The sequence below is a fragment of the Rhinolophus hipposideros genome (assembly GCF_964194185.1).
Source record: "Rhinolophus hipposideros genome assembly, chromosome: 12".
Taxonomy (NCBI): Eukaryota; Metazoa; Chordata; class Mammalia; order Chiroptera; family Rhinolophidae; genus Rhinolophus; species Rhinolophus hipposideros.
In genome coordinates, this window is record NC_138058.1 from 66,598,783 (window position 1) to 66,626,769 (window position 27,987).

At 44.5% G+C, this 27,987-nt stretch overlaps 1 protein-coding gene across 7 annotated transcripts; it reads right to left on the bottom strand.

The window, feature by feature from the left end:
- Positions 1–75: 75 nt before the first annotated feature.
- KCNS3 (potassium voltage-gated channel modifier subfamily S member 3) lies at positions 76–27,971 on the bottom strand. Of its 7 annotated transcripts, XM_081068604.1 has the most exons (6): positions 27,703–27,857; positions 17,775–17,879; positions 10,829–11,014; positions 6,815–6,936; positions 6,171–6,357; positions 331–2,329 (listed from the first exon to the last, which is right to left on the bottom strand). In XM_081068604.1, exon 6 carries the CDS (start codon positions 2,268–2,270, stop codon positions 801–803), a length of 1,470 nt encoding a protein of 489 aa, XP_080924730.1. In that variant the 5' UTR covers positions 2,271–2,329; positions 6,171–6,357; positions 6,815–6,936; positions 10,829–11,014; positions 17,775–17,879; positions 27,703–27,857; the 3' UTR covers positions 331–800. The 7 variants fall into 7 exon arrangements, with proteins under 7 accessions (XP_080924729.1, XP_080924728.1, XP_080924730.1 ...); XM_081068607.1 differs by lacking the exon at positions 17,775–17,879 and having other exon boundaries at positions 337–2,329; positions 27,703–27,858; XM_081068605.1 differs by having other exon boundaries at positions 337–2,329; positions 6,171–6,936; positions 27,703–27,848.
- Positions 27,972–27,987: the final 16 nt, after the last annotated feature.

Consider the following 27,987-nt stretch of genomic DNA (forward strand, 5'->3'; position numbering starts at 1 on the left):
TTATAAAATACAGCACACACACATACATACATCCTGGAAACGTATCTGTAGGGATCCATTCATATATATGCCAATGTATGTGCTAAACATATATGTGTTTAATCAATTTACTCTGGACAGTGTGTTTAATCATGAACATGATCCTTCTACCTGCAACCACCACTGAGCCTACTGAACAAAAGAACTAGCCCATTGTTGATATATATCCAAAATTCAAAAACATACAGAAAGGACTCTAGAAGTTCCAAAAAGAACATTTCCTTTCCAAGCCAATTTTGAACAGGCCGAAATGTACCTATTCTTGACATAAAAACATACAGCCAAGACATTCTCCGTACTGAATTGGGCAGTTTATTAGGCTCCTAATTTCCATGTCTAGAACATGAACATGATTTACATGCATTGTCTGATTTTGTGGATCTTACATGCATGTAGTCCTCAGTTAGCTGGGCCTTTGCTTCTACTGGTCAGTAATTTACAGTTAGCTCAATGTGAGTAAATGACAAACACAGGATGATATAAGCCGTAGCAACAAATCCCACCCGATACCATTTCCCTTTTTCTCCAAAATCATATCACAACTCTCTCTTGTAAAAAATAAGTTTCGGAACAAGGCATTTCATTCACCTCACGGAGAAAAATAAAGACAATTCTATCATTTCAGAGCAATGAATGTCCAACTATGGCTGAAAGGTACACCCTGAGAATTAAATGATTTTAACAAACCCATTAAGGTTTGTAAAGCTGTGTTAACCTAACATTGGGAAAGGGACACGAGATATGGGCACACGGGTCCTTGCTCATGTTGCTGTGCAGTTCTCCAAGGAGGCCATGTGATAAACATCTTCATCTTCGATGCTCGAGGCATCTGTGCTATCGGGATCCCCCATAATTCCCACAGAAGACAGACTGGTAATGAAGGCCTGCATCCGCTGTGCATAAATGTCCCTAATGTTAAAATAAGGTAGCTCGTGACACTTCTCTGGTGGGTCCTCGCTGAACGGATCCACATCGATGTCCTTTTGCTTCTGGTAGTACTTGGAAAACTTGTTGAAGATAATGGTGATGGGAAGGGCCACCACCAAGATGCCACAGATGATACATGTGCTAGCGATAAGCTTCCCGGCCAAGGTGACTGGGTAGGTGTCTCCATAGCCCACGGTCGTCATGCTGATGGTGGCCCACCACCAGCAGGTAGGGATGCTGGTGAGGCTGGACGTGTGGTCATCTTTCTCCACAGAATAGATGAGCACAGAAAAGATGGAAATGCCCACAGACAGGAAGAGAAGCAGGAGCCCAACTTCATGGTAGCTGTGTCTCAGGGTGGCACCTAGAGACCGAAGTCCTACTGAGTGCCGGGCAAGCTTGAGAATTCGGAAAATCCTCATCAGCCTGAGGACCTGGACCACCTTGCCCACGTTCTCAATGTCCTCGCTCTCTTCCTCTTTGGTGTCGACAGCCAATGTGGCATAGAAGGGAATGATGGAGACAAAGTCAATGATGTTCAGAGGGTGTTTCCAGAATTTCTTTTGACAGGGAGCAGCCACCAGCCGGATGGCAAGCTCACCAGTGAACCAAGCAACACAGGCGATCTCCACACCTTCCAGGACAGGGCCACCCGCGTCTCCATGCTCATTCTGGGATTCTGGCATGCTGTGGACACACATAGCCACAATGGAGGCCAGCACCACGCTCAGGGAAGAGATGGCGATAAGCTTGGCGGACAGGCAGTAGCCTGGGTTTTCCATGCGAATCCAGATCTTCTTCCGGAGCTGACCAAATCGCAGCTTGTCGAACTTCTCCAGCTCCTTCTCAAACACGGACGACTCTTCAAAGGAAGAGTCGGTACTCACATCGTTGCTCTTCTGGTCCCACTCCTTCTCGTGGTTCTCCTCCTTGCGTTCCTGGTAGCGATTGCTGCAGCAGGAATCGATGAAGAGCTCGTTGATGCCCCAGTACTCGATCTCCTGGCAGAAGGAGAACACGCACAGCTCCTCCATGACATGCAGCTTCCCCGTGTAATAAAAATTCAGAACATATCTGAACAAGGAGGGGTTCCGATCGAAATAGTACTCTCTGTCGGCTACGCTGTAGTCATCGCACAGCTCCAGAATGGCCTCTTCAGAGTGGCAGGTGAGCAGCTTTCCGAGCCTGGTGTGAGGAAACCGCAGGAGGGTACTTTGGTCGACAGACTGCTTAAAGCCCCCCACGTTCAAGTTGACAAGTTCCTCGTCTTGTCTGGGGCGATGGAAAAATTCACCAAACACCATGGTGGATACAGGAGGCAGAGAGCTGGCTGGGAAGGGAGACGAAGACGTTCACGCTGTGCCTGGAAGGAACACAAGATGGCATTAGCACTGACCCATGTGTCTGGCCAAGCTTATTTTTAATCTGCCCTTCCCAGGATGATGGGCCATGTTAAAAGCAGATGCAGGAAATGGACTAAAAAGGAATACAGCATTACTCATTTTGACTAAAAGAAAATCAACACAAAACAGATTTTTTTTTCAAAGTCTGGGATTGATAAATCCATTTTGCAGGAAAGAGAACAGTGTCATATAATTTTTATGAACACTAATTCCTATTTCTCTATTTATTAAGCATCCAAAATTTACATCTCAGCCTCCGAAAAGCAATGCACTTTGGATCACTTACACAATACAAGCATCTCCCGTCTCAGCCACAAGTCTCCCGCGTCTGGGAATGCTCAGTTCAGATGTGATAGGCTAGTTGCTGCCCGGTTTGTCGCTCGTCTCTCCTGCCCTGGGGCTGGGTCATGCACCCTCAGAAACAGCTCTCTCCTCTGCTCTGCACCCCGCACCCAACCCACACATCACTGGGGCTCAGCTCAGCTCTCACAGAAGATGTAGGTTTCCCTTAGGCGCCAATGTTCCCCTCCTTTAAGAGAAAGCCCTGTTCCTTATTTGGGATATGGACAATCAAGAGGATATAATTATCTCCCTGCCCTTAAGTACCCTGTATCTTAAAGATATCATTACACTTCATGGGATGGTGTTTCAGATACATCCACAAGAGAAGAAACTGACTGGGAAAGGCTTCTTAAGTTAATTGCACTATCAATTTCCTGACGCAAACCCGCTCTTCTCCCACCTCCTCCCACCCCTCACAGACCCGCTCCCACACACTTTCAGTCTATGACACATAAGTCTAAACCGGCCCAACACATTTAGCCTGTTTTTACTCCTGACACTAACCTGAATGTACTAGGCCCATTTCCCAGAGAGGAGGTAATAGATTTTGACCAATATCAAATATAATGATGTTTCCACAGAACATATGGTGCAGTTAAAACAAAGGAAAAGCAAATTCTTAACAGCGGGCACCAAAGTGTGTGCAAAAGCCACATCGTGAACACATAAGCCCTCACTTAACGTCGTCAATAGGTTCTGTCACATTAAATGAAACAACATACAGCAAAACCAATTTTACCATAGGCTGCATTGATATAAACCAGACTCAAGTTCCTATGGCATCTCATCAACATTATAACAACATGACATTCAATGAAATGATGTTATTCAAGGGTCTGCTGCTAACAGTCTAAAGAGTCTGCACTTTTCCTGGAGGCAAGACCACAAGACAATCTCACTCAGTGGAGGGACATGGTTGTATTTGTGACGGTGACTTAGAAAGACCCCACCGACATCAGGGTGGAAGGCTGCTGCGGGGACAAGCTGGGGCCAAGGAGACAGGGAAGCCATAAAACAGGGGAGAAAAGGGGAGAGGACCCAAACTCATACAGCAGTGGTGCGTACAAAGAGCAAGCAACAAATTCAAGGGAAGTTAATAAAGCAGAATTGACAGTCCTTGCTGACGGACTGAAAAGAAGGGACAAGGAAGTGGAAAGGCTACTGGAGGGTGTGTGTTCTACTCTGCAAAAGTGGGCAGATGGTGACAGCATTGGAGGAGGCACCAATGTCAGAAAGGAATTTCTTGCCCCTTATGTTTATAGAAAGCCAAGTCTGTAGGCAAGACACGAGATTCTTCCTCTGAAAGGACACACCAGAGGACACAGCCTTCTGCCGTCCACCCCAGGAGGAAGCCTACAGTCATAAAAACGTGAGCATTTGTTCCCGAGACACCAACACAGAATGTCCTCCCATGAAACCAGAGACCGTGGCATCGCCTGAGGCACCATTTAATAGATTTGATGACCTCTCCAAAAGACTTCATTTTTTTTCCGCCTCTGCTTTCTATTTTTAGTTAGATATCTTCTTTGAAGGACCTAAAGCAGAGCTCATGACTTGGTCCAAATGTTTATGAAATTTCAGCTCTCTGAAAGCAGGCTTATGCTCATGGCAAGTACAGGAGTAAAAGGTTCCAAGGAGCGAGTTTTAGCTAAGCTGACATTAAGACTTTAATGGATGTTATCTTCTGGTGGCTTATTTTTCATCTCCTTGGCTATCCTGAAAAGCCACAGTGATAGAAAGCCAGTGTCTGCTTTCATGATACTATCTGCATAAGGTGGTCTCATAATCTTTGGTATGTAATTCATTTCCTACTCGTAGTCACTTCTGTGAAGAACACTGTTATCACCCATAATATCAGTTTTCCTACTCTGTGCTCCTTGATTTCTATTCACTCCATGCCAGTGAAAGAGTCCATGATGAGGTCCCTCCATTCCATGAAGTCTCATCATAAAAGCAACACTCATTATAAAACCAAGGGTTTCTTGTTGTGGGGCTTTCGGAAGAGAGAAAAGGAATGCATCTCTGGATCAGATCAAATGTTTCAGCTCTGAGGGCAAGCTGAGCTTCTCCAAATCACAGCGGCCAGAGTATAGTGTTGGTTTCTTAGGCTGTGTGGGTCCCACAGCAGGTGACAGGGGCAGGAAAGAAGGAGCTCCCACCTTGACAAACTATAGTAAGGCTCCCTCACCTGCAGACAGTCCCTCGCCAATGCAAACCTTCCTTATATGACTTGCCCCTCGCTACTATCCTGGAAGTTTGCAAATGAGGAAGCAGGATCAGAAAAGATGAGTAGGTATCATGCACCTATTAAGTTAGCACAAAGGCCCAAACCAGAGCTCCTCGTGCCAACCCCCTTGCTCTCTAGAGCACGCTGGCTCACACATTCCAAGTGACATAAAGAACAGTGGATCCTGAACACCATGACTTCCAAGGTTCCTCTATTCAGGCCAGCATTTATTTAACTGTCACTCATTTACCCCTAGTCAGAAAACAGTTACTAGCTCAAAGGTAATCTATACCTGTTTATGTATATTTATTATTTATGTATTTATATATTATTTATTTATACATATATATGTACACATTTATACATTATTTAGATATTTACAAATAGTAAATATACATTTATATATGAAGATATGTAGAGGGAGATAGATAGATATGTATGTATAGAGTGAACCAGACACATACTAAATTAAAATATGAGTCAATTCCTCTACGAATGGGTAAAACTATCCAAAATTCTGACTCAAAATATAGGGAAAAAATAGCAAAAGAAAAAATTTATTACATAAAAGTAAAATAATTTTTGTATGGAAAAATGTGATAAGTAGAGTTAAAAAGAGAATACAGAAAAAAAATACTTGCCACTTATATCACAGACAAAAAAGTAATATACCTAACATACAAACACCTTTAAATAGAGAAAAAAGGGGGGCAACAACAACAAAGAAAAATGGATAAGAGAAAAGAACAGGCAGTTCACAGAAAAAAATACACAAATGAGCCTTAAAAAGGGGGAAAAGCTCTGCTTTGCACATAGTAAGACATATGCACATTAAGACTATGCTGAAGTATCATATTTAATCTATATAATTGGGAAAAAATCCAAAAATTGGAATATATAACCTATTAAAGAGTCTGCGGGGAAGCAGGCACTCTCGCACATTGCAGGTGGGAATGCAAAATCTAGCCTAGGCATTTACCCTGCACCCAGTGTCCCTCTTCTAGAAATCTCTCACAAAGAGAGACAGGCAAAAAATTGAAAACATTTGCATAACTAGAAATAACCCAAATATCCATCAACAGGGAATTAGCTGAATACACTGTGGTCCATCTGCACATACATATGTGATGGAGCGATTTCTAGGGTATATTAGTTAAGTGGGGGGGAGAGGGTGTATGTATGAGGTCGGACAATTAAGTTCGCAAACTCATCCTAGAAAACTTGCTACATACCTCATGCTGAATATCACTACAGTCACCTTCAAAGTACTCCCCTTGGGAAGCTATGCACTGACGCCAGCGCCGAGTCCACCCTTCAAAGCAGTTTCGGAACTCTTTTTCTGGAATGGCCATCAGACCTGTCGTCGTTATTACCTTTGATGTCCTGAATGGCATCAAAATGTCTTCCTTCCAATATTTCCTTTATCTTCAGGTAAAGAAAGAAGTCATTGGGGGCCAGATCAGGTGAGTAGGGAGGGTGTTCCAATACAGTTATTAGTTTTCTGGCTAAAAACTCCCTCACAGACAGTGCCAGGTGAGCTGGTGCATTGTCGTGATGCAAGAGCCATGAATTGTTGGCAAATAGTTCAGGTCATTTAACTTTTTCATGCAGCCTTTCCAGCACTTGCAAATAGTAAACTTGGTGAACTGTTTGTCCAGTCGGTACAAATTGATAATGAATAATCCCTCTGATATCAAAAAAGGTTAGCAACATCGTTGCAACAAGCTCACGAATTTAGACCTCGTACACAATTCTGCAGTATCCCAGCATTCCCAACAAGAGCAAAAACAACCAGACCTGAATTTAATCTAGCCTCTGTAGCTGCAATAGGAATTTCAGGAAAAAAACAACACATTCAATGACACTATAAGGATACAATCAGCAAAATCCAGACTGCGGGAAACCACATAAGACCAACGACACGGATCAAGTAAAAGACGTATCAAGTAGAGTCAATGTGTGGGCTTTGTATGGATCCCGATTCTAAGGAGCTAAATGCTGAAAATAAAATATGAAAATCAGAAACAGTGGAACACCAACGAAATACTGATAACATAAAAAAATTATTTTTTTCAATGTGCTAAGGTATTACAATTATGCTCTTTAAAAATTCCTCATCTGTTGGAAATATAAACTAAAATTTCATGGATAAAATGATGCCATATTTGAAATTCACCTTAAAATAACCTAAGGAGGGTGAGGTGGGGTGGGATGACGCGGATTATGCAAGATGGTCATGGATTGATAACTCTTGAAGCTGAGTGATGGGTACAGAGAAGTTTAATATAGTGATCTCTCTATTTTTGGACATGTGAAAATTCTCCATCAAAAATTTTTTCAGAAAAATTTACTAAACACCTGCTTGAGCCATGCACTATAGTAATTGCTTTCATATACACTACTGTTAACCCTTTAATTTCCAGTAAATTGTGCAGTATCTGGACCCTACTATGAAATAAGTACCATTGGATGAATAATTAACGAATCATTTCCTTTAATTCTCCAACAATCCTAAGATATTATACCCCATGCTGCAAACAGGGAAACCTAAGGCTTAGAGTTTGTGCAACATTATCCACTTTGTATGGGGCAGACTCCACTATGCCTCAAATATGAGTTTATTTTTTATTTTTTTCAAAAAGTGGGAGGAAAGAGGAACTGGCTAATCTTTGAATTTTTGTATTTATCAGTCATCCTCATTGAAGAATGCTATACTCTTTAGTAATGGATGTTTGCTACTAGCATGCCAAGGGCACATGGGGTCTCAAATCAAATACATCTATGGATACAAAAGTCATCTGGCCACAAGATAGAAAAATCAGCTACTGTTTTCATTCCCTTCCTCACAAAGAGCTTAGGCTACTGCATCAATCCCCTTGCCTCCACCCACCCAAACCACTTGTGTGGACAATGCCATATACTGTATTTGGCCACCTTGTGCCTCTTGGAGTTTGTAAGATGGAAAAGAAAGACAAAGATGTCAAAAGTCCAAGATATCCACTGGCAGATTAAAAGAAAAACTGCACTGATCCACTTCTCTCTAAGTGGTACCCATAAGTCTTTTTAAAGCCATTAACCTCTTACTTCTTTTCTTCTTGCTCGCAAACTCACTTGAAAAATACTCTCAAAACTGTCTTTTCAAGGCTGACATATGCAGGCACACCTGTGCTTCAGTCACTTTGACATGTATTTGCTTTGCTCAGAAAAGTAACACAAGTATAATAAAAGCCAGTTTAATTGGGTAGAACCACTTTTTAAAAATCAATTCCATAAAAGTAAACCAAAACCTAGATTCCTTTTTTCCTTCTCACTTGTCCAAAACCTACCTTAGTCCTTTCATCCAAAAAAAGGGGGGGAATGGGGGCATTTTTCTGCATTGATATTGCCATCTTTTTGGAACATTTTTCTAAAAAAGTTACATTTCCTTCTATTCAATTTTTAAAAATCATTTATGTTTTTAAAAAGGGGAGGTCATGCTAAATTCTATTTCTGGTCATGCCATGTGAGAAAATGCCAAATAAAACCAAGCAAACACAAACAGAATTGAAAATCTAAAGTCAGTCCACCCCCCTGGACTGAGCTCCCTCTGACAAGGCACCTTCCCTGGCGATGACCTTCTCTTATGGCAAGCTCCCGGTGCACTGGCCTGGGGGACATGTGAGGAAAAGAAGACCAGTGCTGGGCCAGAGCCGAGCAGAGTGTAAGATAAGATATCAATGCATTGCACCGTCCACACTGGCTGTGGATTTAAAAATGGAGATGCTGGTGGTCCTTGGCCCAGGCCTTCGTGAACACAAGTGTTTTTATAGCAGCTAAGTAAGTGTAGTCCTGAGAAAGAAACAGCTGTTGATGAGACATCTAGAAGGACATGCCCAGAGCCAGAAGGCAGAACACATGAAACTTCAAGGAGCCTTCTGGATTGGAGTCTTTGTCTCCAAGGATCAGCATTCCCTGGGCAGACTGATACTTCTACATGGAACCTTCCAGAAAGCTCAGCCCAGCCCCGTGAGGAAGCCCAGATATAACATGGGAGTCAAGTAGACTACTGGCCAAGTAGACAGCAAAGAAACCCCCTCCTAGGTCTGTCCCACCCCTACCATGTTCTGACAGCTTGGGCACAGCTGACAACACACCAGTGGTACAGTTCCGACTAGTCACTGGGACTCCAGGTCACCCTATTTCAGAATATTCACAACCTAAACCCAACTGTTAAACGTTAACATAAATGAGATGAACACGCCAGGTCCCCTCACTAATGCTGAACTAAAGAAAAGAGTAAAAGGCTATGACTCCAAAAACTTGTGTTTGAATGGCCACTTCCCAGCTACGTGACCTTGGGTGGGTAGATTCTTGATCTATGAAAGATGACAAATATACCTTAATGATAAATAGTAAATGCAAAAGTCTTTTGAAACCACAAAGCACAAGACACATGGGAAACCTTATTCCAAAAATTAGAGATTGAGGTTAAGAGTCTCTCCACCTTCCCCCCCTACCTGCCTGTACTCCCTTCAGTCCCTTGCTCCCTGCGTCAGGTACAGTCATATTAAATTGCATTCACTCCCTCTGGACCTTTACTTAGTGTGGCTTCTCCCTTGGGAAAACTCCAAGGATCCCTGTAATTCACACAGCTCATCTCCAAGCTGAGGGCTGCTCAGAAGGCTGAGTGATTTAGTGAGCCAAGCAGCCAGAAGTTTGTCCTATTTGCAAAAAGCAAAGAATCACAGATGAAAGATTTTCAACCAGAAACAAACAGGAAAAATGTGGACTTTGCCACAAGAGGAGAGCCGTAATCCTGTGGTAGGTACCCCATCTCATCTCCAGCTGAGTCACATCACATGGAGGAACCCACAAACAAATGGCTGTCGCGGTGATGGTCTGGTGTCCAGCAGAGGGAGCTTTGGAGAATGTGAATACACTTAGGCCAAATGAATACTGTCCCTCCCCCCCACTTCCCTGCTCAAGTCACCTTCTCCCATGGTCCTTCAGGTGCACCCACCACAAGATATTATAATGTTTTTAGCAGTTCTCCTTATCCCCTACAAGTTTGACCGTTGTTTTGCCGTGACTCTAAGCTCTTCCATGGAAGGGGTTATTTACTGTCATCGCCATAGCCCCCCTTTATGCTAATCGCTGCCCATAGTCTAGTGAAAGATATTCCCTCTTATCTGAAAGAATTAATAAAAGCCATCACTGTTTTTGTCAAAGAGCCAGCAGAATGAGCTAGACCAGGCATGGCCTGGTGAAATGCTTCCAGTGGCAAACAAGTCAGTTAAACAAATGAAGTGGGCTGGTGGGGACGGTGGTGAACTCTACACGCTTGTCTAAGAGGCAGAGACTACTCAGCACCAGAGTTCTCTGTGGGAATGAAGGGCCAGTGTAGATGTATCTTTCGGTGTTCCAGAAGAACCAGAAAATCCTGGGTTTTATGTGGAATACCTCAAGTTTAATTAGAACTGATCTGCCCTGATTTCAACATTATGTGGCTCAAATGAATATGTGTCTCTGAGCCAGGTACTTCCGATAAGCCCCCCAATCTGTGACTATACCCATCCCAGCTCCACAGCACCCATTTTAAGCTAGATCGATTCAAATGGACACAACTGAAATCTTATCACAAAAATAGTGTTATTCCCTCAAGTCTGAACTACAAATGTTGAAAGAGGAGCTGTGCAATGTGGAATCTTCCAAAGTTCGCCTGCCATGTCCCCCAAAACAACAAACTACTCCTTCCCCCTTAGTCATCGGCCCCAACTGCCCAGTGGATTTTACAACCAGAATAATCTCCCTAGTGTTTAACCTTCATTTCTGTCACTACACTGTAAGGTTCGTTCTCCCCTTACTTTAACAAATAATGGTGCCAAAGAAAATGTCAGAGAAGAAACCTTACCCTTGTGGTGTCGATGTCATACACTCTGCCCTCATCCTGCCCCGTGGAACGTCCATCATCATCCAAGAAGCTCTGCCCTTCTTCCCCCACTGGAACGTGTGGTGCACATCGGCATTTAGTGGCCAAAAGGAAGCGAAGAATCCTGTTCTCTGGTTTACAAAGCAATCGCTGGGAAATCACTCTCACCTGCAGAAGAAAGAATCAATCAATTTGTAACTCCAGGAAGGAAAGACACCCACGACAAGACTTTCTATCTCAAAGTCAGCGCAAGGGCACTTAACTGATTAGCCCCATATCTTAGACCCCCAACTAACTCCAAGGGAGAGGATAGTCTTTTCCCCTCATGGAACCATCACTCCCACTAGACACAAGGATTAAGAGACATCATCATGAAGCCTCAGGATTGACGACCACTCTCCGGCTTAAGGACTCTCAGATCTTGACTATAATGGACACTTGGGACATCTCTATTGACCCTGAGGCCAACAAAACATCAAAAGATGAAACGTGGCACTAGAATTAGGACTGCAGTCACTTACCTCCCACACAGTTTCTTCCAGGAGCGTTATTTTCCTAGCAATTTCATCAAGGATATACTTATAAATCTCTAATGAATACATTTCCATCCATTTCGGAGACTGAGTTCGGAGTGTGAGTACCCTAACAGAATTAACACTGCCTCTCTCATTTAAAATCAATAGGTTTCAAAGGCTGGAAAAATTCAATTTAGCTTTATTCGTTCATTGTTATATTTCACAGATCAGAAATGATTACACGTGCCGGATCAGAATCCTCTGGTTAATGCATGTGTGTGTGTGGGAGGAGGGTGAATGTGGGGGGGTGTCTGTGGAGGGAGAGTTACGTTTGTATCAAAACAAATAAAAAGACAAATTTCAATTCTCTCCCTGAATAAAATAAAGGAAGCAAAAAAAGCCAATTCCCGACAAGGTAAGCCTTGCCTCATGTGACACATTCCCAAAGCTTTGTACTAGTACTAAGTATCCACTGATTTTCATGCTTTCCAATCAATGCTATGTCCAAAGGGGGTGGGGTTAAGGGAGCTAGAAGAAAAGATTGATTCTGAGCTTCAGAAAGAAAAGTGAAAGAAGTGCCTCTGGCTATGTCAGTCACTAAGCACACATTCATTCCAGACAAAGATACGCAGGGCATGTGCTAGGCATTGGGGTTACAAACAAGATGTAGTGCCTGCCCCTCTCCGAGACCGCCAGAAGGCCACAGGCCCCCAAACCAAATAGTAACAAGTAACTGGTGTCCTCTTAATATCAAGGAGGCAATGGAGAGAGAACAAAGCAGAACGGCTTCCGAGCTGGTTGCAGCAAACAATGGGCAGAGCAATTCTTCAGTGATTTTCCACTTCTAATAGAGTTGATTTGGGGGAATGATCCAGAAAAAAAAAAAAATGCAGCACCACCCAAACTGAACTTCTGAGATAGGATTCTTGGCAGAAGAGGCAGAGAAATCTCAATAGGGACAAATAAAATCAATTCAAGAGTTAAAATCCTCCCCCTGCCCTTCCCGCTGTCCCTCTCTTTGCCCCTCCTTCTAAGGCCTCCCAGTAGCACATAATTGGGTTAGTCTCAGATATTAATATTTATGTTCCAATGAAACAAAGAGATGCTGCTGTGCCTTTTATTTTATTATTTTTTTAATTTAATTTTTTATATTAGTTTCAGGTGTACAGAACAGCATAACAATTAGACATTTGTACCCATCACAGTGATAAATCCCCCAAGTCTACTACTCCTCTGATATTGTATATAGCTGTTACAATACCATTGGCTATATCCCCTATGCTGTACTTTACATCCCATGGTGGGGCCAAAATATATATATATGTGACATTCAATATTATTCTACTTCAGCTTTAGGTGTATAGCGCAGTGGTCAGGCATCTACACAATCTCTGAAGTGAGCTCCCTGATAAGTCCAGTATCCAGCTGACACCCTGCATAATCTATACAACATAATTGATTATATTCCCCATACTGTGTTTCACATCCCCATGACTATTTTGTGACTACCATTTTGTGCTTTCTAATCCTTTCACCTTCTTCCTCATCCCCCAACCACCCTTTTTAAAGGACAGAGGATACATGTATAGTCTTTCTTTCCCTATCAGATGTCTTTCCAAATGTAGCATATTTGAAGGGAAGGTAAGATTAATCTGGCTGGGAGATAATTAATTAATTGCAAATGGCTTTGATATGACTATATTAATTACCCAAACAAAAAATTAACAAAATACTTAGGCTGTTCAGCACTTCTGAAAAAAAAAAAAAAAAAAAAAAAAAAACAAGCACTGCTGGGCACCAGCTCATCACAGAAGACAGGACTGGCCCAGAGACAGGCTGTGAGGTTAGCCGTGTATCTTCTTTACAGAAGGAGGTACCTAGTGGGCCCTCCATCAATGTCTGATGAATGGATAACATCCGGGGCTGTCCCTTTCTCTCTCCCTCCCCCCAAAACTCAGAATTCTTGTGTCTTGCCTCATTTTCCATCACCATGTTTCCTGTCCAAGAAACTGGATTTGGGGGGAAAATATACCAGTCAATACCTCTAGGTGTGAATGTATGTCACTTCACATCCTTCTTAGGGCATTCACAGTCTAAGCGCGACTCTCCATAGAAAATGGTAACTAGCATTTTCTGAGTCCCTACAACATGCCAGGAACCGCCCCAGGAGTATCTCTGTCCTCAGCCACTGTAAGTGGTAAATGCTGTTATTCCCATTTTACAGGCGGTACACCAAGGCTCAGAGAAGCTACCTGCCCAAAGTCCCATGCTTAATGAATTAAGGAAGGATGGGGCAAGGGGTTCGAACGTGACCCAAACCAGTGGGCTTTGGGGAAGAAAAATATACACATCCAACACATCCTCCACTTTCTTCCCCATAATCCCACCAAATGTCTCTATTTCTCTGCGTCCCTACCATTCCTATCAGGGCGTAACTGTTGAGAAGAGAGTATCGTCTGTGACTTGGCACTTAAGTAGGTTTCTGGCTTTTCTGAGTGATTCAGCAGGATCCTGGCAAAACACATCAAGTTCACTCAAGTGTTGAAAGTCTCTGTAGAACTCCTCTCTTCACAATAAAAAGGGAAACTCTGCATCATCCTAGCACTTCTCTCTAGCATGGCTATATTTCCTGGTGGGGTTGACAACAGCATTCAAAAATGTACAAAATGACCACCTCCATTATTGAGAGGGAAAAGGTGAAGATAAGGTGGCATACTGGACTCTTTCATCATCCTGAGACTTGACATCCAATCTTGAACAGAATGAGGAATATCAAATGGACAAGCAGACAGTTCACAGGAGTGAAAATGACCCCTTATATCCTTCTCCCAGGAACCAGAACACCAGGAATAAGGTTGCTCTCCAAAAATTATACTATAAAATCAGAAAGATCGAAGCAGACACTGCAAGTGACATTACAGGTTCGGTCTGTCTCCTCTCTGCTTGCATAGAATCATGAATGGACCTGTCACCGCCCTGCTCACGTGCTTCTGAAATGTTGTCACCTCAGTGCCACCCACTAGACTGAGAAAGTCTCCAGGTAGGGAGAGTATCTTAACATCAATCTTCATATTAACTACCCCTGTTATACGATGGTGCTTGCCACATCTTTTAATGAACCAATCCCTCTCCCCCCCCCCCACCAACCAGACTAAAGAGTAAATTAAAAGAATCAATACGGATAATGAAAGGCAGCCGGTCGGCAAATCAAAGGACGAAAGTGCGAAAGATCCAAGTTGGTTCCCAAGACACACTCCAGGGCTTTCTAAAGAAGAGTCCTGTCCTGAAGATGCAGCATCTGCAGCCCTGGAGGGATTCATCTTAAGTGGAGTGTTATGTGTCCAGACCTCAGAGTTTCACGTAGCATCAGATAACCAAAAGTCCCCTCTTCTTCTGACCCTAGGCTCCCTGAGGCACCTCCTGGCGATTTCAGTCCCCTGGCATCTTGCCAACAGGGGGCATATGAGCTATGCAGCCAACACAAGCATCTCCTCTGTCCATTCATTCCATTGACTGGTGGAACTCAACAAGACGAGAAGAAGTTCATTACTCATTTTTCTATGGGTTTCTATGCAAGTCAACCTCCTAGAGTCTGATCAGCTCTGGGACACTGGAAAGCGAGTTTCTAAAGTTGCAAGGCAGTGACCAAGCCTGACCCTGTCCTGGGAGGAGCTACCAGGTAAATAGCACCTTTGAGCCCCCTCCTGGCAGCCAGCCAGCTCCCCTGGAGACATCCTGACCCTGCAAACCTGTACCGCAGGCTTTCACAGCCTCAGCACCGTTGACATCTTGAGGCCAGGTAGCTCTTTTTGTATGGGGGGCCATCCTAGGCACTGCTGGATATCAATGCCAGTAGCATGTCTCCTCCCCACCCCTCAAGGTTGTGACAAGCAAAACTGCCTCCAGATCCTGCCAAACGTCCGCTGGAGAGCAAAATTGTCCCCAGTTGTGAACCACTGCTCTAGAGTGGAGTAAAGAGACCACAGACACCTGTTTGAAAGCTGTAAGTTCAGAAAGCTCAGTACAAGTCTGTATGAATACTTCATCTGCTGACAACAGCTGGGGATATTCCTTCAACGCTTGTTCTTTCAGAATTCAGGCATGGCATTTCCGGTGTCAGACAAGCACACTTGGCAAATGAAGGAAGATAAAAGCAAAGATAACCTTTTGCTGAAACTCAAAGCACGTTTCATGCAATTTGAGTTAGAGTAAAGGTTAGTGATTTTCCCTAAGTCTGTCTTATGTTTGCTAACATTTTCAGTGCCAGGCTGACACAGGGTGCACACGCACTAATATAGTTTCAAAGATGAGGCCTGCTACAGCTTTGGCAGGGGGTGGTGCTTCAGCTGACCACATCCACTCCGACCAAAGCTTCAGTCTTCTGAGATTCACTGATGTCCCAGGGAAAATGCAAATGCATGTCTGTTTTATAGTCTTGCTACTACTCATCAATTTTCAATAAAACCAGAAATGAAATAAAAATAATAATAGTGAAAGGTGAAATTTAACCCTACCACTATCTTGCTCAACTAATGAGAATTGTGGTCCAGCGTTTTGCTTAAATAAAATTATAATATCACAATCAGACTACCATAATTTGACTTAGTGTGCCAGGAAATGTGTACTTATATTTAAATCGTATAAAATCCTATCATCCAAAGCAATCAGAATAATAGAACACCTTCCAGGTGATTCTGACAGATTACCAAGAATATCCCCCCACTACTTACTTTTCCCCAATTATCAAATTTCAAGAAGGACGTTAACATATGAGAAATCCTTGCATTTTTCAATGATTTTCTTTTTAATGTTTGATCCATCCCAAGAAGAAAATGAAAACTTCTCAGGGTCTAATCTATGCAGGGATTAAAAATACATTTCTAAAAGTCTTGGTCTTTAAGAGAGAAAAACCAGCCAGTGCGTTCTAAAGCAAAGCCTCTAAATTATATGTGAAAGGTTACTATAAATTCTATTTCTCTTGGCCATCCACAGTGAGTGAATACCAGAAATCCCTGAGGCTGGAAGCACGGATAACCAAACACCACTTTCCTCTCCTCTGGTTCTGTTCCTAGACAACCTCCCCTGGGGAGCAGGATGCTGCTGAGTTACGGAGTCAGCTCCTAAGACAAGGCACAGAAAGGAAAGCCCCATGAAAGCATGTGCTCCTAATAGAGGAAGCAAAACCACATAGCTACTGGCCCCAACACAGTTATCCCCAGGTGTCAACAGGGCTCTGGGTTACTCTGAGTGGCTTATGTGACTGCCCCATTCCACTGGCCCAAGGAAGGAATGCCCTGACTCTCTCTACCTGGCCGGAATCCCCCAGCCATAGGGCTGGCCCCAAAGCAGGGGCTCTGGCCTCAACCCAAAACAGTCCAGCAGGTCAGCCCACTTAGGGCCTTAAGACCCTGTGCTCAGTCCGCTGTCCCCATGTTTCCAAAGGCTGCTGAATCAATGTCTGTACCAACATAGTGAGAAAAAGAGACACGGAAAGCAAGCAGTTTGCAAAGGCAAAGGGGGAAAAAACACACCATGCAATGATCATAGGGGTGGAAACTGATTAAAGGAAACCTTCTGGAGAACACTGTAGCCAGGTGCATCAAAAAATTCCACAGTTATACATTTGGAATGTGTCCTGAGAAAATAAATCAGACAAATGTGCAAGGATGTCTGGACAAGGATGTGGACTACATCATTACTTATTCATAAGAGCAAAAAGCCAAAGGCTATCTAGACGGCCATCAATATGGGAATGATGAAATAGATTAGGACATGGTCATGCAATGAAAGAATCTATGGCCATTAAAAACGCTGAAATAATAAGAGGAAGAGCTCCTGTGTACTGAGTCAGGCCCTGTCTAAGTGTTTGCATGTCTGAGCACACTTAATCTTCAACCCTTGTACAAGTAGTAGTATTTTTACTGGATTCATTTTACAGATGGAGAAACTGGTAAATAGAGATGTTAAGTAACTTTCCGGGTCAACAGCTATTAAGCGATAGCTGCATGGTTTGAATTCAAACAATTATGCTCTGAAGCCGTTCTCTTAACCACTATGCTGCACTGCCTGTAGATTCATAAGAGTGACAGTCACAGCATGCTAAGTTAAAAAAAGAAAGTAATTAATACAATATATGGCATGATCTGATCTTTATAAAATATGTCTGATTTTATGAAGTGAAAAAAAAATGTCTATGAGACTATGCATCAAAATGTTAAATGCATTCTGTCTAGGTGATGGAATTCAGGGTGATTTTTCTACTCTACCTCTCTACAGAGCCTGAATTTCTTTACACAGATTATAAAACACTTATGAAAATAGTTATTTCTATTTGGGAAAAGGAAAGGTCCTAAGCAGCCTTGGTCAGTATTTGGGGGGTTGGGGGGAATGGGATCGAAATGAAGTGAACTTACATACAGAGATAGAATCTTCCACCGACGTGTTCCCGTGTCATTGGTAGGAATCATAAGCTTCTGTTAGTCATTCACATCTGCTTTAAGGCAGCGCTGTCCTGGGAACTACGGAGAACAAAAGACAACACGGCTTTTGTCCTCAGAGTTTACAGGAGCTTTGAAGAACTTGCAAAAGGGTAAACAGGGAAACAAATAAGTGCACTCACCACAAGGAAGAACGTGTCAGGTACCTTGAGGGGAGGTACTGAGAAGGTGCCCCAGAAGTTCAAAGGAGGGAAAGGGTCCCTCTGGAAGAAGTAGCGACAACTACATGAACAGGTGGCATTTGAGCTGAGCCCAGAGGGTCGTGTCAGATATGAGCAAGTAAGGGAGGCAGGTAAGAGCAAGAAGGCCCTTCTCCAAGGAGTGGAAAGAACACATGCAGAGATGTGGAGACGAGAGAGCTTCTGATCTGGCCTGTATGTAGCCCTATGACGTAGAGGTATTTATACAAATTGCTTCTTCTTAAAATATAAAGAATTCTGCCTGTACTCTGCACACCTCCGTAGCAAGGAATAGCTGAGGTGAGAGGTGTCCCTAGGAAAGGAGAACGGGTTGCATGGGACTGCACCGACCCAAAGGGACCACAACCCAGGCCTCCTGAATTGTGTAGCCACAAGGAACCAGAAAGATATTGTAAAAACCTCTTGGAGTTACTGTTGCTGCTAGAACATCTAAGCAATCAGAGGCTACCACTGGGTAGGACTGCAGGGACGTGAAACAGAAGCAGTGAACTCCAGCCCTGCCTATTGAAATGCAGGCGGACAAGACCAGAAACATCCGCAACATTCCATTAGCACCCCAATTATCCTGTGGACCCATTTCATCTATTCTCCACCTAACAGATCAGGGTTGACAGAGAGAATTCAGTGGTCCTTGAATGTAACTGGGGGGAAGGAGGGAGAGAAGGGCATCTTGATGTTTCACTAACCTCTAAGTGAAATTTAGTGATTCCTCTCATTAAAAAGGTAGGCAGTGTTCCAGGGTACTATTATCAGCACCTGTGACTTCGCCCCAATAGAAATCCCAGAAAATTTCATGTCAGATCACAGCTGTTGCAGATCTCCCCAAATATCACGTGTGCCCAATATTGCTTTGAAATCACAGGAGTTACAGACCTCCTGCTAGATCTTCTTCAATGAGTTGCTAAAGAAGCTCATCTATTGCTAAATCATACATTGGTTTTAATAGTTTGATAGTCATACTTCGATACAATCGGATTCATATCCTGTGGCTTTTATTCTTTGCATTTAAAGCACAATTCTGAAAAGTGAGCCAGACTGCAAAGGGGCCCATGACACAAGGAGGGATAAGAATTCTTTAGCTAGAGATCCTGTTAAAATGTAAGTCACCATGTCACTCCTATGTTCAGTCTTTTACTAGCTTCCACCTTACTCAGAATGAAAGCTCCCTCCCCTCGCCCCTTTATTTATCTGATTTCATCTCCTACTCCTCTCACTGGCCTTCATTCCCTTCTGGCATACTGGTCTCAGTATTACTCCTTAATCATGCCAAGGAAGACACATTTCTGTCTCAGGGCCTTTGCACGGGCTGGTGTCTGTGCCTGGAATGCTTTAGCCACAGATGATTGCGTAGCTCGCTTCCTCACTTCCTTTAGGGCTTTACTCAAATGATATCTTCCGAATGAGTTCTTCCCTGGTTACCTTATCTAAAATACTCCCCCCTCTCAGGAAATTCCTATCCCCCTTCCTTGCTTTATTCTTTGTCCTTAGCACCTATCAATCCCTAAAATACACTTGAGACCTAGGCTTTATTTCTTTCTCTTATTTAGAGTTTGTTTCCCCACTCAAAAATGAGCTCCATGAAGGCAGGAATTTTTGTCTGTCTCATGCAAATACCATATCCTCAGTGCTTAGCACCTCCTCTGACACATAGTAGGTTCATAAAAATTACCTGGTGAATTAATTCATGAATTAATTAGTTGGTTGACAATTGTTAGGATTAAGGTTAGGGACAGCTACTGGCTGCTTCCACTCCATGTCGAATTTTAAAATCTCTCACCCACTGTATTGCTGGGAGAAAAGAAAACTCATAGCAAATGTACTTTTAAAATTGTGGTCACCGCAGAAGAAACGTAGCTTTTTTATCAGCCACTGCAGAAGGAAGATACAGTGGGTTTTTTTTTTTAATAAAAAGAGTTTTCATCAAAGTTCTAATACACACACACACACACACAATTATTGGATCAAACTATATCATAAGACAAATGCAAAATGGAAAAATTGGCATACGGCATAGAACCAATAAAAGCACACTAACCCAGGCTGCAGTAGAAGGGACGCTGGTTGATAAAATCACCCCACAGATTCCACTCGGCCAGTGATAAAAGGAGATAGACGGCATACAAACACATGAGTAAATGCAGATAATGAATCACCACGTGGGCACGGCTCAACTTAATCTGCTGCTGTTAAAATGTTAAAAAGAATTACACACTTTGAGGCACTGCTGCTTCCGAATTAAAATAGCAAAAACGCCTTTCACATGGGTCAGAGCTGAAGTTGGCAAGGATGTCTTCCCAGACATATAAAGCACCTCACGCCATCTGATCCCGGGGAGCGCTCTGTTTCAGTGAGAACAACCAAAGCTAAGACTGGACCCCTTGTAGTTAGACACTGTAAGCCAATGACAAACAAAGAAAGCATTATTTTATATCACATAATCCTCATATAGATATACTCAAGTCACTCACATGTTAAAAAATAAAACAAAATCAAATCTCCCAACCCCAAATTCCTCTTTGCAATACAGCTTCTTGAGATCCTGTTTTACACTCATCCTTCCTGCTTCTACAACTCTTGCCCTAACACTCAACTAAGTGTTTTTGGTAAGGGCATCTCCAGATGACAAAACCCAAAGGACACTTCTCATCTGCATGGGACTCACTTGTCCCATGCATTGTCACTGCATACCTCTGGGCCCTGTGGTTCACTGATACCGTGTTTCCCCGAAAATAAGACCTAGCCGGACCATCAGTTCTTATGTATCTTTTGGAGCAAAAATTAATATAAGACACAGTATTATATTATATTATATTATATTATATTATATTATATTATATTATATATTAAAGACCTGGTCTTATAGTAAAATAAGACTGGGTCTTGTTTTTGCTCCAAAAGATGCGTTAGAGCTGATGGTCGGGCTAGGTCTTATTTCTGGGGAAACACAGTACCACTTATCTGACTACTCATTCTTGGTTTCCTGTGAAACTCTGCTTCCTCTTCCCAAACTTTAAATCTGGGGTCACAAAATAGAATACCTACAAGGGCCAGGCAGCTGTCCAAAATGGAAAAGGAGGACACCTGGCCACGGTGACAAGCTGGAGAGCACCAGTCCTGTCAAAAGGGGGCTGCTGTCCCTTATCTGTGGGCATCAGGAGGTCAGATCTCTCCATTTGTCAAGAACACGCACACTTCTTATTTTTACATAAACTTTCCCAATTTGTGTACATGTTGGAACTACTGTTTTGAATGTTTGAATATTGTAAGCAATCTAATCACCACCGGAGGAGGGGAAGTTGGTGTTCTAAGTCAGTGGCCTCATGAGGGTACCAGACTTAGAAAACCGGGATCATAAAACCCACGAGAAAAAAACACTGTCCAGAAGGTATGATTTACTGATCTCAGAGACAAAAATGCTGAAATAACCTTGCCGGAACCCAAATGTCTCCTGTCAATCTACATGTACAAACCAGTCTTTAACCTTGAAGTTCTCCCACCTCTAGAGCCAATTAAATTCTTTATCGTAAGAAACCATAGGAAATGCTGCAGGTTCACCTTGGTATGTCAATCAGGGGGCTTAAGAAAATCAAACTAGTCCATAGAAGAATGAAAGTAAAAAAAAAAAGGAAGCATGTTCAAGTCCAAAATTTTAGTCTTCTGGCATTCTTTTCTCTCAGCACACTAAGTATTTGCCAGGATATAAGTCAGCACTCTTGGAAGAAGTCTTCAAGAGGCAGCAAAAGTCTTAATTGATCTTAGGAGTAACTTTCAATTCTGTGGTCCTATTTACGATCCTTCCCTACGACTAGAAATTGATCACTGGGTCCCCTGTCACTTCTTCAAGGCCCCATCAGGCTCGCGGTGATGTTCACTATTGATTATTAGGCCAGCGTATTCTGCTAAATGCGGGTTCCCAGAGGAGACCAGATGCACCTCCCTTCCATCTTTTTACAAGATATCTGAGCGTACAGAGGAAGTGTCTCGTGATGAGGAAGATCGGGTAAAGAAGAATTCTGCTGAGACACAAAAGTTGGCTTAAAGCCATGCCCGGGACTCTCCACAGGGCCTCACCCCCATATATTTTGGACAAGCTTGGCATCTCCTCGTCACCAGGCTCACCACTGGTGTCTCTTCATTTAAGTCAGTTTGAAAGCAGCTTATTGGTGATCATCAAAGAGGAAATGCTCAGCATCTCAAAACAAATGTGCCCATTTACCCACTCAAATTTGTCCTAATTCAATTCATAAAAAGGATGCACATTTAACACAAATAAATGATGGTACTGAAGAAGAATACTCATAGAAAGATCTCTTTTTTAAAAATCATAAAACCACCTGGCTGTCGGGGGGAGAGAAGGGGGACAGGCAAGAGCCAATGATAAGCTCAAGTTTACCCAGCAATTGGAGACAAAGCCAAAGCTAGCATTCAAATTTCTAATCTTCTAGAAGTGATAGTACCATTTAATTCCACACACAGAGAAGTGCGTGTTTTGATTTCTTGAGGAGTTGGACTCAGCTCCCTACCCTCGGCCACGCTCACCTCGCACCTACACACAAGCATGTACAGGAACTCTCCCCAGTACTGCCTCTCTGTTCCCTTTCACAACCCACCTACACATGCATGGTCTCCATGTCCTTCCCTGCCATTCGTTTTTCTCTCAGTCCCTCTGGCTTTAGGCCCCACCCGTCCAGCACGCCGGTGAAGGAGGTCGTCAATTGCCATCACTGAACCTCTCTAATCAATGACTCAGAGTCTTCACCGACAATCTTCTAGAAATACAAATTGGCTGCTGAAACTCTATTAATTCTTTCCACAGCCCTCGGGATAAACTCTTAAGGTCCTGAACTTGGCCTGAAGGGTGCAGCACGATCTGGCCCCCATCCTCCCCTCCAACCACCCCTCCCTGTCCTCCTGGAGTTCCTCCAGCAGGCAAGGCTCATTCCTGCGTAGAATCCTCAGTCTTGCCTCAGCCGGAAATTCTCTTTCTCCCACTTTTCTCTTCATAAACTCCCACCCATCTCTCAGAATGAAAAGGCTCTTCCCCAGCTCCTCCATCTGAACTAGTGGCCTCCCCACCCTTGTTTTCCTTCCCTGTGAAGGTCTTCAGGAGGCTTGCCTCTACTTAAATGTGTGAGTGACTTGTTAACTGTCTGTCTCCTGACCTGCCTCCATCTGTATTTCTTTCAGCACAGCATACCCAGCCCCTAGCACAGTACATAATACTGGGTAATCTTGTTAAGTGAATGCTTGTACACATTTGTATAAGGGCATTGTACAAGAGCATTTGCTCTTGTACACATCTGTACATGTTTGTAAAGAGGATGTAGAAATGACTACATAGGTTAGTCATTAAGTCTGCGTTACGAAGCATCTTCCAGGGGCTCAGTTGCGCTGAGCTGCAGGATGCTTCATTCGTTGGGGACTTCGGCGAGTACACTGAAGCCCATTGCTGTCGACAGTCACTGCTTCTCTGTAACATGACTGGCTAAAAGCAGGCCTTGGGGCTGCACCATTCAACACTTGTGCAAGTCAAGACAATTTTATAGCGTAGCTACTCCAAGGAAACCATGGTGCAAGGCTTTCAGGATTCCAAAGTGAGTGAGACCCCTTTCCCACCAAGAAAAATACCACAACCTAGTCTTGTAACTATTTATCTATCGCTTAGCCAGAAGAATTTACTTTCATACGGGGTAGGTGTGTGTGTGTGTTACAAAGTTATAAAAGGTGATCTAGAGAAAGGATAAAGAAATACAGGGCTGGAAATGCTTCTAGCTCAGCTTCTATATTGGATGACACATTCTAACCATTGTTAAGTGTGCTCATCATAATTGGAATTTCTCCACGTTTCACATACCCTTATTGCAAAAATAAACAACATCAAAAAAACACTTTCTCCTGCTCCCCTGCCCCCACTAAGTACCCTGGCTGGCCAAGACCAGGAACCAACAGCCAGCTTCAGGATCAGATGCAAACTCAGCCACCTCCAATGACCCACCACATCTCACTGTCCAACTTACGAGGCAGAAAGATGATGGACTTGGCTTCAGGAGACACCTGGCTATGGCCACGTCCAAGGTTCACCTTGTCTTATTTTCTTCATCTACAGAATGGGCTTCCTAACCTCTTCCCTGCTTATCACTTACCACACTCAGTTACAATGAGAACTGAAATGAGATAACTGTGAAAGTTTCTGCAAACTACAACAGGCTTTACAAATGTGACAGAGTCTCTGTGATTTTTATCAAGACTCAAATATTTAGCATCTTGTGTTGTCCTGTTTTGCGCTTGTTAACCTTCAGCTTCCAGGTTCACTGTAAGTTCAAAGTCGGAGAACATGGCTTAGAGTCTGCCTGCCCTCGATACCTGCAGTACTGGGTACATGAACCCTACACAACAAATTCTGGTGTTGCTTGGAGTTTTTTTGATAGACTTGACTCAGAGTGCAAAGTGTTCTGGGTTTCTCATTGATAATAAACACATTTTCTAAAATAGCCATAATGTTTACCTAGCCCATGATCTTTATGGTCTGTCTTCTTTTTTCCCAACCAGCTTGGCAGAATTCCATTGGAAAGAAGAGTATTTTGGCAAAAGCAAAAAGAACATTTTTCTCGTCCAGTTTTCGAGGTTCCTTTTAAGGATGTGACAAGGGGTTGAAAAGTCTATTGGTGACAGCCAGCCACCTCTACCTGTCACCATTTAACAAACCCAGTCTGAGTCCTACTAAATGCAGGGCACAGTGCTGGGGCTGTAGGGATAAACAAGGAGAAGAGAATCTCACAATGGCTCTGCAGCCAGACAGCCGAGGTTACCATCCTGGCTTCACAAGGTCATGGTTGTGTGGTTTTGCACAAGTGACTCAGTTTGTCTCTTTTTTCTCATCTACACGAGGGTAATAATAGAGCCCACCTCCTACGGTTATCATCAGGATGAAATGAGTTAATGCATAGAGAGATTTTAGCACAGTACCTAGTACAGGTAACAATAAATATTAGACATGTAGATCCTGGTAGCTAAACAGACTGAGATTCAGAGAGGAGAAGTGACTTATGTCAAATCCAGGAGCCATAAAGAGGTAGGAATCAGGGCTGCCACCCAGGTCCTTAGTTATAGTCTCCTTGGGGTTATTTCACACAAGTGTCACTCTGGAGGATCCACGCTGCCAACATCTGATAAGCAGGAGCAATACACACACCCACCTTCCACCTACTAGTAGGAGAGCTGTCCTTACCTGCTAGTGAGGCCTCAGGCCCAGCCCGGTCTTTTTGGTCTCCCATACAACCCAGAACACATCTACAGAGGCTCCCACAGAAATGCCGCAATAAAGGACTATAGCCTCACTTCCTCATGAGATTGGTCTGAGAATTAAATGAAATAAGATAATGCCTGAAAAAGTGCCCAACAGAGGAGCTGCCTATGTAGCATGCAGCCAATAAATGTTATCTACTAAAAAAAAAAAAAGAAGAAGAAGAAGAAGGAGAAGGAACACCGTGTGGAGCCTGTTTTCTCAAAGCTGAGACTGAGCTAGCCAGGGCAGATTGAGGTCTCTGGGAGAACAGAGGGAGGCAGAGTCTGTGAAGCATTACAGTGGTGGGCAAAATTCACTGAAGACAGGAGGTGCCTGGCGTCCCCACTCTTTTCCTTAATAACAATAATAATAATAATAATGAAAAATACTTAGCTGGTGCTTTGCTGGCAAACCCAAGCATCAGAGCGTTTGGATTTTTCATATTTTAATATTTCTGAACAGAACAAATATTGCTTCTGACTCCCCAATTTGCTTGCTCTCATACACTTGCCCAGCAGAAGTTTAGCTCTGCTGCACTCATGAATGGGTTTAATCAGGCTGATTTTCCAGATGATCATGGCTCAGACATAAGACCAAATTAAACAGATCTCACAACTCTCCTTGGAATATTCACAACACGCCTTGGATTCAGAGTTCTTAAGCTCTTCAGTATCAACCTTCTCCCCTCTACCCCAATACTGACAATTCCTTGTTCTGAAAAGACAAATTTAATATTAGGACAAAAGACGGAAGAAGTCTGGTAAAAAAAAAAAAAAAAAAGGAAGAATAGGACTAGACTGGGAGAAGCAATCTCAGTTTACAGCTGTGCATTCCCGGAGCAGAGGACAGAGCCTGGCCCCTGGGGGGCTGCTTATAAACACCTGCAGAACCAATCAATGTCCTCCAGGCGTTTACAACCCAGATCAGGAGTGAAATCTACACAATACACCCAGATCAACCACAAGATCAATGCCACCCTCTTCCAGCCTGAAAGTAAGCAGGGAGGAGAGGCACTAGAGTATCTGCCTTCAGAGAGGGGGCAGGTGTTTAGGAAAATGCTTGCTACCTGTTTACCTGGACAGGTATTTGCAAGTAGTCTAGAAAGGGGGTCAACTAGGGGTAACATACAGTTCTCAGCGAATGAATGATTATGCAAATCACTTAAGCAAATACATGAGAAGGGACAGGGGAGGCTTCTGCTCTGATTTTCCTCACCTGCCCTACTCTTCAGAGGGTAAGATGAAATAAAAACCAAGTGGTCTTCACGTCTGCCCTGTGTGAGGGCAAGGACCAGCCCCGCTGCCTGACCCCGCACGGCGTGTTCACACCGCGGTGTCAATCCAGAGCCCCAGGCTCATCATCCTGGCGGGTGGAGGGAGTTCTTTGCGGTCCTCCACCCCCGCCGCCCGTTGCCCAGTGAGAATACGGGCTCAGTCTCCCCAGCCAGATGCGGGAGACACCAAGGGCGCAAAAGGTGCTCCTTTCACAAAAGAGAGGAAACGGGGGGGGGTGAGTGGGTGCACAGAACGAGCCCTGCAATGCGAAAGGCGCCAGCCCGGCTCGCCGCGGCCCCTGCAGGATGGTCTCATTCACCTCAAGAGGTCGGGCAGCCACCCAGAGGGGCGCGGGAATGGGAAGTTCCCGCCCCAGGGCACCCAATCCCACCACAACCACTGATCCAAACGCCCAAACGCGGGGAGTCTGCGACTCAACTCGGGCCCTGCCAGCCCCACGCCGCTCCCACGCAGCGCGCCGGCCGTCCCTGGGCACAGCGCTGCGGCAGGACAGGGCCCTGGGCGCGCTCTTCCCTGCAACTGTCGCGGGGCGCCTTGAACCACTCCAGGGCAAAGGGAGGGGAGGAACGACAGTGAAGAAGGCGGAGCAGGCGGCCCGGGAAGCACTTATATTCGCTGGGAAAGCGCCTCCTCTCGAGGAAGAGAAGGAACAGCTTCCCGGCTAAGGAAACGCCCCAGGGATGCCCCTCGGTGAAGAGTTGCCTTTCCCCAGCTCGTCGATTCTCCCGCCTCCAGTTCATCCTCCACCCCACCCCGCCCGATGCCCAGGAGCTGATCCTAGGTGCCCTCCCTGAGGCTTTCCGAGGGAGCCCGGCACCATCTGGGCTGCCCACAACTCGCGCAACAGGCGGCTCCTGAGGGCACCAACGGCGGTGGGCTCCGGGGACCGGAGGATGGAGAGCGCCCAGCAGTATGCAAAGTCCCCTGCGGAGGTAGATTTCCGGGATCTTGCACCCAGGACCTGGGCCACCGGGGGTGGGTGGGGCAGCAAAAGGCGAGGAAAGTTGCAGGGTCGCACGGAGAAGACTCCGGAGCGCACGGGAGGTGGGTTCCCAAGCAGGTACCTGCAGGAGTCCCGGTGCCTCTGGCTCGCTGCGCTCTGCGACGCCTCGGCTCGCACTGCAGGGATCAGGCCTCACCGCGCGGCCCCGCGCCCGCCGCGGCGGGGGCGAGGAGAGCCGGGTGGCCCTCCACGGTCCGTCTGTCCATCTGTCCGTCCGGCCCTGCGAGAGCGCGGCGCCGGGGAGCAGCGGGCGGGGCGGGGCGGGGCGGGGCTGGCCGCCGGGCTACCGCCCCTTGGGTCCCGGCTCCTCCCGCCACCTAGCTTCGGCCCTCAGCCAGCGCTCCCT